Source organism: Betta splendens, chromosome 22 (assembly GCF_900634795.4).
Source record: "Betta splendens chromosome 22, fBetSpl5.4, whole genome shotgun sequence".
Lineage (NCBI taxonomy): Eukaryota > Metazoa > Chordata > Actinopteri > Anabantiformes > Osphronemidae > Betta > Betta splendens.
This window is the reverse complement of record NC_040900.2, coordinates 16612786-16623486: the sequence shown is the minus strand read 5'-3', so window position 1 is coordinate 16623486 and position 10701 is coordinate 16612786. Positions and strand designations below refer to the sequence as shown.

General features: G+C 45.3%; 1 protein-coding gene across 1 annotated transcript; it reads right to left on the bottom strand.

Annotated features, from left to right (window-relative positions):
• Positions 1–984: 984 nt before the first annotated feature.
• Positions 985–10018, bottom strand: LOC129603629 (translation initiation factor IF-2-like). The gene is made up of 2 exons (XM_055505907.1): positions 8009–10018; positions 985–7952 (listed from the first exon to the last, which is right to left on the bottom strand). Exon 1 carries the CDS (start codon positions 9925–9927, stop codon positions 9121–9123), a length of 807 nt encoding a protein of 268 aa, XP_055361882.1. The 5' UTR covers positions 9928–10018; the 3' UTR covers positions 985–7952; positions 8009–9120.
• Between the last annotated feature and the right edge of the window lie 683 nt (positions 10019–10701).

Sequence of the window (10701 nt, the reverse complement as noted above, 5' to 3'; positions counted from 1 at the left end):
AGAAAAGCTCAAAAACGATGTTTTAGTGTTTCTGCGTTGGTTTCCATCAGAACAGCCTCTAATGGTCATGTTCTGATGCCAGGATACTGTCAAACAGGTCAATACACCCTAAAAGCATAGTTGCATATGCCGTGGTTTAAACTAGTTTTCTTATGGCCTGACAAGCTCAAAAATGATGTTTTAGTGTTTCTGCATTGGTTGCATTCAGAACAGCCTCTACTGGTCACGTGTTGATGCCAGGCTACTTTAAAACAGCTCAGTACACCCTAAAAGCATAGTTGCAGATGCTGTTGTTTAAACTAGTTTTCTTATGGCCTGACAAGCTCAAAAACGATGTTTTAGTGTTTCTGCATTGGTTGCATTCAGAACAGCCTCTACTGGTCACGTGTTGATGCCAGGCTACTTTAAAACAGCTCAGTACACCATAAAAGCACAGTTGCAAATAATGAGGTTTAAACTAGTTTTCTTTTGGCTAGAAAACGATGTTTTAGTGTTTCTGCATTGGTTTCCATCAGAACAGCCTCTAATGGTAACGTTCTGATGCCAGGATACTGTCAAACAGGTCAATACACCCTAAAAGCATAGTTGCAAATGTTGAGGTTTAAACTAATTTTCTTTTGGCTAGAAAAGCTCAAAAACGATGTTTTAGTGTTTCTGCATTGGTTTCCATCAGAACAGCCTCTAATGGTCATGTTCTGATGCCAGGATACTGTCAAACAGGTCAATACACCCTAAAAGCATAGTTGCATATGCCGTGGTTTAAACTAGTTTTCTTATGGCCTGACAAGCTCAAAAACGATGTTTTAGTGTTTCTGCATTGGTTGCATTCAGAACAGCCTCTACTGGTCACGTGTTGATGCCAGGCTACTTTAAAACAGCTCAGTACGCCATAAAAGCACAGTTGCAGATGCTGTGGTTTAAACTAGTTTCCCTTTGGCCTGAAAAGCTCAAAAACAAGGTTTTATTGTTTCTGCATTGGTTTCCATCAGAACAGCCTCTAATGGTCATGTTCTGATGCCAGGATGCTGTCAAACAGGTTCAATACACCATAAAAGCACAGTTGCAAATGTTGAGGTTTAAACTAGTTTCCTTTTGGCTGGAAAAGCTCAAAAACGATGTTTAAGTGTTTCTGCGTTGGTTTCCATCAGAACAGCCTGTAATGGTCATGTTCTGATGCCAGGATGCTGTCAAACAGGTCAATACACCCTAAAAGCATAGATGCATATGCCGTGGTTTAAATTAGTTTTCTTATGGCCTGACAAGCTCAAAAATGATGTTTTAGTGTTTCTGCATTGGTTCCATTCAAAACAGCCTCTACTGGTCATGTTCTGATGCCAGGATACTGTCAAACAGGTCAATACACCCTAAAAGCATAGTTGCATATGCCGTGGTTTAAACTAGTTTTCTTTTGGCTAGAAAAGCTCAAAAACGATGTTTTAGTGTTTCTGCATTGGTTTCCATCAGAACAGCCTCTAATTGTCATGTTCTGATGCCAGGATTCTGTCAATTAGGTCAATACTCCCTAAAAGCATAGTTGCATATGCTGTGGTTTAAACTAGTTTTCTTATGGCCTGACAAGCTCAAAAACGATGTTTTAGTGTTTCTGCATTGGTTGCATTCAGAACAGCCTCTACTGGTCACGTGTTGATGCCAGGCTACTTTAAAACAGCTCAGTACACCATAAAAGCACAGTTGCAAATGTTGAGGTTTAAACTAGTTTTCTTTTGGCTAGAAAAGCTCAAAAACGATGTTTTAGTGTTTCTGCGTTGGTTTCCTTTAGAACAGCCTCTAATGGTCATGTTCTGATGCCAGGATACTGTCAAACAGGTCAATACACCCTAAAAGCATAGTTGCATGCGCCGTGGTTTAAACTAGTTTTCTTATGGCCTGACAAGCTCAAAAACGATGTTTTAGTGTTTCTGCATTGGTTGCATTCAGAACAGCCGTTACTGGTCACGTGTTGATGCCAGGCTACTTTAAAACAGCTCAGTACGCCATAAAAGCACAGTTGCAGATGCTGTGGTTTAAACTAGTTTCCCTTTGGCCTGAAAAGCTCAAAAACAAGGTTTTATTGTTTCTGCATTGGTTTCCATCAGAACAGCCTCTACTGGTCATGTTCTGATGCCAGGATGCTGTCAAACAGGTTCAATACACCATAAAAGCACAGTTGCAAATGTTGAGGTTTAAACTAGTTTCCTTTTGGCTGGAAAAGCTCAAAAACGATGTTTAAGTGTTTCTGCCTTGGTTTCCATCAGAACAGCCTCTAATTGTCATGTTCTGATGCCAGGATTCTGTCAATTAGGTCAATACACCCTAAAAGCATAGTTGCATATGCTGTGGTTTAAACTAGTTTTCTTATGGCCTGACAAGCTCAAAAACGATGTTTTAGTGTTTCTGCATTGGTTGCATTCAGAACAGCCCCTACTGGTCACGTGTTGATGCCAGGCTACTTTAAAACAGCTCAGTACACCATAAAAGCACAGTTGCAAATGTTGTGGTTTAAACTAGTTTTCTTATGGCCTGACAAGCTCAAAAACGATATTTTAGTGTTTCTGCATTGGTTTCCATCAGAATAGCCTCTAATGGTCATGTTCTGATGCCAGGATTCTGTCAATTAGGTCAATACACCCTAAAAGCATAGTTGCATATGCTGTGGTTTAAACTAGTTTTCTTATGGCCTGACAAGCTCAAAAACGATGTTTTAGTGTTTCTGCATTGGTTGCATTCAGAACAGCCCCTACTGGTCACGTGTTGATGCCAGGCTACTTTAAAACAGCTCAGTACACCATAAAAGCACAGTTGCAGATGCTGTGGTTTAAACTAGTTTTCTTATGACCTGACAAGCTCAAAAATGATGTTTTAGTGTTTCTGCATTGGTTGCATTCAAAACAGCCTTTACTGGTCACGTGTTGATGCCAGGCTACTTTAAAACAGCTCAGTACACCATAAAAGCACAGTTGCAAATGTTGTGGTTTAAACTAGGTTTCTCATGGCCTGACAAGCACAAAAACGATGTTTTAGTGTTTCTGCGTTGGTTTCCATCAGAACAGCCTCTAATGGTCATGTTCTGATGCCAGGATACTGTCAAACAGGTCAGTACACCATAAAAGCATAGTTGCAAATGTTGAGGTTTAAACTAATTTTCTTTTGGCTAGAAAAGCTCAAAAAAGAATGTTTTAGTGTTTCTGCGTTGGTTTCCATTAGAACAGCCTCTAATGGTCATGTTCTGATGCCAGGATACTGTCAAACAGGTCAATACACCCTAAAAGCATAGTTGCATATGCCGTGGTTTAAACTAGTTTTCTTATGGCCTGAAAAGCTCAAAAACAATGTTTTAGTGTTTATGCATTGGTTTCTAACATTACAGCTTAAGATGGTCATGTTCTGATACCAGGCAACTTTAAAACAGCTCAAAACACCATAAAAGCACAGTTGCAAATGCCTTGGTTTAAACTAGTGTTCTTATGATCTGAAAAGCTCAACAACAATGTTTTAGTGTTTCTGCATTGGTTTCCACCTGAACAGCCTCTAATGGTCTTGTTCTGATGCCAGAATACTGTCAAACAGCTCAATGCATCCTAAAAGCACAGTTGCAAATGTCAAGGTTTAAACTAGTGTTCTTATGATCTGAACAGCTCAAAAACGATGTTTTAGTGTTTATGCATTGGTTTCATTCAGAACAGCTTCTACTGGTCATGTGTTGATGCCAGGCTACTTTAAAACAGCTCAGTACACCAATAAAGCACAGTTGCAAATGTCGAGGTTTAAACTAGTTTTCTTCTGGCCTGAAAAGCTCAACAACGATGTTTTAGTGTTTTTGCATTGGTTTCCACCTGAACAGCCTCTAATGGTCATATTCTGATGCCAGAATACTGTCAAACAGCTCAATGCACCATAAAAGCACAGTTGCAAATGTCAAGGTTTAAACTAGTTTTTTTATGACCTGGAAAGCTCAAAAACGATGTTTTAGTGTTTATGCATTGGTTTCATTCAGAACAGCCTCTACTGGTCATGTGTTGATGTCAGACTACTTTAAAACAGCTCAGTACACCATAAAAGCACAGTTGCAAATGTCGATGTTTAGACTAGTTTTCTTATGGCCTGAAAAGCTCAACAACGATGTTTTAGTGTTTCTGCATTGGTTTCCACCTGAACAGCCTCTAATGGTCATGTTCTGATGCCAGAATGCTGTCAAACAGCTCAATGCATCTTAAACGTACATTTGCATATGTCAAGGTTTAAACTAGTTTTCTTATGATCTGAAAAGCTCAAAAACGATGTTTTAGTGTTTATGCAATGGTTTCATTCAGAACAGCTTCTACTGGTAATGTGTTGATGCCAGGCTACTTTAAAACAGCTCAGTACACCATAAAAGCACAGTTGCAAATGTCAAGGTTTAAACTAGTTTTCTTCAGGCCTGAAAAGCTCAACAACGATGTTTTAGTTTTTTTGCATTGGTTTCCACCCGCCTCTAATGGTCATATTCTCATGCCAGAATACTGTCAAACAGCTCAATGCACCATAAAAGCACAGTTCCAATGTCAAGGTTTAAACTAGTTTTCTTATGGCCCGAAAAGCTCAAAAACGATGTTTTAGTGTTTATGCATTGGTTTCTAACATTACAGCTTAAGATGGTCATGTTCTGATACCAGGCAACTTTAAAACAGCTCAATACACCATAAAAGCACAGTTGCAAATGCCTTGGTTTAAACTAGTGTTCTTATGATGTGAAAAGCTCAACAACAATGTTTTAGTGTTTCTGCATTGGTTTCCATCAGAACAGCCTCTAATGGTCATGTTCTGATGCCAGAATACTGTCAAACAGCTCAATGCATCCTAAATGTACAGTTGCATATGTCTTGGTTTAAACTAGTGTTCTTATGATCTGAAAAGCTCAAAAACGATGTTTTAGTGTTTATGCATTGGTTTCTAACATTACAGCTTAAGATGGTCATGTTCTGATACCAGGCAACTTTAAAACAGCTCAATACACCATAAAAAGCACAGTTGCATATGCGGTGGTTTAAACTAGTGTTCTTATGATCTGAAAAGCTCAAAAACAATGTTTTAGTGTTTCTGCATTGGTTTCCACCTGAACAGCCTTTAATGGTCATGTTCTGATGCGAGAATACTGTACTGTCAAACAGCTCAATGCATCCTAAATGTACAGTTGCATATGTCTTGGTTTAAACTAGTGTTCTTATGATCTGAAAAGCTCAAAAACGATGTTTTAGTGTTTATGCATTGGTTTCATTCAGAACAGCCTCTACTGGTCATGTGTTGATGTCAGACTACTTTAAAACAGCTCAGTACACAATAAAAGCACAGTTGCAAATGTCGAAGTTTAAACTAGTTTTCTTATGGCCTGAAAAGCTCAACAACAATGTTTTAGTGTTTCTGCATTGGTTTCCACCTGAACAGCCTCTAATGGTCATGTTCTGATGCCAGAATGCTGTCAAACAGCTCAATGCATCTTAAATGTACAGTTGCAAATGCCTTGGTTGAAACTAGTGTTCTTATGATCTGAAAAGCTCAACAACGATGTTTTAGTGTTTATGCAATGGTTTCATTCAGAACAGCTTCTACTGGTCATGTGTTGATGCCAGGCTACTTTAAAACAGCTCAGTACACCATAAAAGCACAGTTGCAAATGTCGAGGTTTAAACTAGTTTTCTTCTGGCCTGAAAAGCTCAACAACGATGTTTTAGTGTTTTTGCATTGGTTTCCACCTGAACAGCCTCTAATGGTCATATTCTGATGCCAGAATACTGTCAAACAGCTCAATGCACCATAAAAGCACAGTTCCAAATGTCAAGGTTTAAACTACTTTTCTTATGGCCCGAAAAGCTCAAAAACGATGTTTTAGTGTGTAGGCATTGGTTTCTAACATTACAGCTTAAGATGGTCATGTTCTGATACCAGGCAACTTTAAAACAGCTCAATACACCATAAAAGCACAGTTGCAAATGCCTTGGTTTAAACTAGTGTTTTTATGACCTGAAAAGCTCAAAAACGATGTTTTAGTGTTTATGCATTGGTTTCATTCAGAACAGCTTCTACTGGTCATGTGTTGATGCCAGGCTACTTTAAAACAGCTCAGTACACCATAAAAGCACAGTTGAAAATGTCGAGGTTTAAACTAGTTTTCTTCTGGCCTGAAAAGCTCAACAACGATGTTTTAGTGTTTTTGCATTGGTTTCCACCTGAACAGCCTCTAATGGTCTTGTTCTGATGCCAGAATACTGTCAAACAGCTCAATGCATCCTAAAAGCACAGTTGCAAATGCCTTGGTTTAAACTACTGTTTTTATGATGTGAAAAGCTCAACAATGATATTTTAGTGTTTCTGCATTGGTTTCCACCTGAACAGCCTCTACTGGTCATGTGTTGATGCCAGGCTACTTTAAAACAGCTCAATACACCATAAAAGCACAGTTGCAATTCCCTTGGTGTAAACTAGTGTTCTTATGATCTAAATAGCCCAACAACGATGTTTTAGTGTTTCTGCATTGGTTTCCACCTGAACAGCCTCTAATGGTCTTGTTCTGATGCCAGAATACTGTCAAATAGCTCAATGTATCCTAAATGTGCAGTTGCATATGTCTTGGTTTAAACTAGTGTTCTTATGACCTGAAAAGCTGAAAAACGATGTTTTAGTGTTTATGCATTAGTTTCTAACATTACAGCTTCAGATGGTCAAGTTCTGATACTAGGTCACTTTAAAACAGCTCAATACACCATAAAAGCACAGTTGCAAGTGCCTTGGTTTAAACTCGTGTTCTTATGACCTGAAAAGCTCAAAAACGATGTTTTAGTGTTTATGCATTGGTTTCCACCTGAACAGCCTCTAATGGTCATGTTGTGATGCAAGAATACTGTCAAACAGCTCAATGCATCCTAATTGTGCAGTTGCAAATGCCTTGGTTTAAACTAGTGTTCTTATGATCTGAAAAGCTCAAAAACGATGTTTTAGTGTTTCTGCATTGGTTTCCACCAGAACAGCCTCTAATGGTCATGTTCTGATGCCAGAATACTGTCTGGCATCAGAACATGCTCAATGCATTCTAAATGTACAGTTGCATATGTCTTGGCTTAAACTAGTGTTCTTATGATCTGAAAAGCTCAAAAACGATGTTTTCGTGTTTATGCAATGGTTTAATTCAGAACAGCTTCTACTGGTCATGTGTTGATTCCAGGCTACTTTAAAACAGCTCAATACACCATAAAAGCACAGTTGCAAATGCCTTGGTTGAAACTAGTGTTCTTATGATCTGAAAAGCTCAACAACAATGTTTTAGTGTTTCTGCATTGGTTTCCACCAGAACAGCCTCTAATGGTCATATTCTGATGCCAGAATACTGCCAAACAGCTCAATGCATTCTAAATGTACAGTTGCATATGTCTTGGCTTAAACTAGTGTTCTTATGATCTGAAAAGCTCAAAAACGATGTTTTAGTGTTTATGCAATGGTTTCATTCAGAACAGCTTCTACTGGTCATGTGTTGATGCCAGGCTACTTCAAAACAGCTCAGTACACCACAAAAGCACTGTCAGGTTCTGGTTCTGTTCTCGGTTTTATTTTGTAGGACTCTGTTCATCAGCCTTATATTCATGTTTTGGGTTTCCATTTCCTGTTTTATTTTGGTAGTCTCTCGGTTTCTGTTTTTGTTCTAGCTTCACTTCCGGTTTACGTCACGTCACAGCTGTTCCTGCTTCACCCGATCATTGTACACACCTGCAGTTCATCAGTAATCACTCACCTTGCATTTAAGCACCCCTTCTCACACCAGTACTCTGCCAGATCGTTGTTTACTGATTCCTGACTCTCACGTTCCCGCAGCTCCTTACCGACCCTGTAAGTCTTCGTTCCGTTATTGACCACTGCCTGTTTTATGACCTGTCTAAGCCTGCCGATTTGGATTCTGAGACCTGAGCCTTTTCCCGTATTGACACCTGCCTGTTATCGGACCCGAGAAGCTATTTGCCTTGTGTGCTGAAAGACTGTTAACCTGTGTATGACCTGGACTGCCTTGTGACTTCGTTTCTGGAATAAACCCACCTTTTTCACCATCTGCATCGTGTCCTGGCGCTGTGCATTTGGGTCCTTTATATGCCGTTACTGACAGAACGATCTGGCCAGACTTGGACCCAGCCAGCACCCAGGGCTGCTACGGGTTTTTTTTTTTTTTTTTTTTTTTCCCCTTCTTTCCCTCTGTTTACGCACCTCCGTGCGTAACCGTGCCCCGGAGTGATGGAGGTCGTTCCCCCGAGTTTACCGAAGGATATCCGCGGGGATTTCCGGCGACTGGCGAGCGAATACGCGGAGGCGTCCAGCGATGATGCGCAACTCCGTCTGGTTAAGCTGGCACTCGAGATTCTGGAGGAAGAGTGGTGGTGGCTTGAGTATCCCGGAGTGCGGACGTTCTATGACCGACTCCGGCGGATGAAGAGGGGTCTGGCACGCGCTTTGCTCGCATCGAGAGAACAATTGTTCGAGGAAGCAGCCGCTCTCGTCCTGAGGGAACCTGTCCTGCGTGAGGTCCTGCAACTCCCGGGCCTGCAGCCAGCAGCCGCTTCATGTCCCACCTCTCAGTCAGGTCAGTCAAGCCACGCTCAGTTTCCAGCCCCAGCTCCACCTCAGTCGTGTCCCGTTCCGGTTCCAGTTCAGCCTTGCCATGCTCAGATCTCAGTCCAGCCGAGCCCAGTTCAGTCTCCAGTCCAGTCGAGCCCAGTTCAGTCTCCAGTCCAGCCGAGCCCAGTTCAGTCTCCAGTCCAGCCGAGCCCAGTTCAGTCTCCAGTCCAGTCGAGCCCAGTTCAGTCTCCAGTCCAGTCGAGCCCAGTTCAGTCTCCAGTCCAGTCGAGCCCAGTTCAGTCGAGTCACGTTCCTGTCCCAGTCCAGTCCAGTCACGTTCCGGTCCCAGTTCAGTCCAGTCACGTTCCGGTCCCAGTTCAGTCCAGTCACGTTCCTGTCCCAGTTCAGTCCAGTCACGCGCAGGTCTTGTCCCAGCCAGAGGGCACCACCTGTCGTACATGTGCTATGCACACCCGATCAGGCCCGACGTCTGCTCCGTCGAGCTCGGCAGCGGCAAGTAGCCATGCCAGCTCCAGAGGAGATGCCGTTTCAGTCCCTGCCGGCTCCTGTGAGGAGCCTGAGAGCAGCGCCGCCGGCTCCGGTGAGGAGCCTGAGAGCAGCGCCGCCGGCTCCTGTGAGGAGCCTGAGAGCAGCGCCGCCGGCTCCTGTGAGGAGCCTGAGAGCAGCGCCGCCGGCTCTAGTGAAGTTCCTGTTCCTGTCGGCCAAGTAGATGCCGTTCCTGTCGGCCAAGTAGATGCCGTTCCTGTTCCTGTCGGCCAAGTAGATGCCGTTCCTGTTCCTGTCGGCCAAGTAGATGCCGTTCCTGTTCCTGTCGGCCAAGTAGATGCCGTTCCTGTTCCTGTCGGCCAAGTAGATGCCGTTCCTGTTCCTGTTGGCCAAGTAGATGCCGTTCCTGTTCCTGTCGGCCAAGTAGATGCCGTTCCTGTTCCTGTCGGCCAAGTAGATGCCGTTCCAGTCCCTGTCGGCCATGTAGAGGTCGTTCCAGTCCCTGTCGGCCATGTAGAGGTCGTTCCTGTCCCTGTCGGCCAAGTTGAGGTCGTTCCTGTCCCTGTCGGCCAAGTTGAGGTCGTTCCTGTCCCTGGTCCGGTTCCCGTCGGCCAAGTAGGGGTCGTTCCAGTCCCTGTCGGCCAAGTTGAGGTCGTTCCTGTCCCTGGTCCGGTTCCCGTCGGCCAAGTAGGGGTCGTTCCAGTCCCTGTCCCTGTCGGCCATGTTGCGGCCGTTCCAGTCCCTGTTCCTGTCCCTGTCGGCCATGTTGCGGTCGTTCCAGTCCCTGTTCCTGTCCCTGTCGGCCATGTTGCGGCCGTTCCAGTCCCTGTTCCTGTCCCTGTCGGCCATGTTGCGGCCGTTCCAGTTCCTGTCACCCTCGGAGCCGCATCGCCCGCCGGCCTCCAGGAGGAGACCGCGCCTGCTGCAGCTCCTGCGCACCTCCAGGAGGAGGCCGCGCCTGCTGCAGTTCCTGCGCACCTCCAGGAGGAGGCCGCGCCTGCTGCAGTTCCTGCGCACCTCCAGGAGGAGGCCGCGCCTGCTGCAGTTCCTGCGCACCTCCAGGAGGAGGCCGCGCCAGCTGCAGTTCCTGCGCACCTCCAGGAGGAGGTCGCGCCAGCTGCAGTTCCTGCGCACCTCCAGGAGGAGGTCGCGCCAGCTGCAGTTCCTGCGCACCTCCAGGAGGAGGTCGCGCCAGCTGCAGTTCCTGCGCACCTCCAGGAGGAGGTCGCGCCAGGTGCAGTTCCTGCGCACCTCCAGGAGGGGGTTGCGCCAGCGGCAGTTCCTGCGCACCTCCAGGAGGGGGTCGCGCCAGCCGCATTTCCTGCGCACCTCCAGGAGGGGGTCGCGCCAGCCGCAGTCCCGGCGGACCTCCAGGAGGGGGTCGCGCAAGCCGCAGTCCCGGCGGACCTCCAGGAGGGGGTCGCGCCAGCCGCAATCCCGGCGGACCTCCAGGAGGGGGTCGCGCCCGTCGCAGCTGCATCGGTTCCTGGCGGCCCGGCTCCGGCCGCACCTGCATCGGTTCCTGGCGGCCCGGCTCCGGCCGCACCTGCATCGGTTCCTCGTCGCGGTGGTCCAAGGAGGACGCCGCTGGTTCCTGCCTCCTTCGGCGCCGTCCGCCTCGAC

Excerpts from the sequence above, each read along its gene's own strand:
- LOC129603629 (XM_055505907.1), bottom strand. The coding sequence starts at position 9,927 with ATGGCCGACAGGGACAGGAACAGGGACTGGAACGGCCGCAACATGGCC.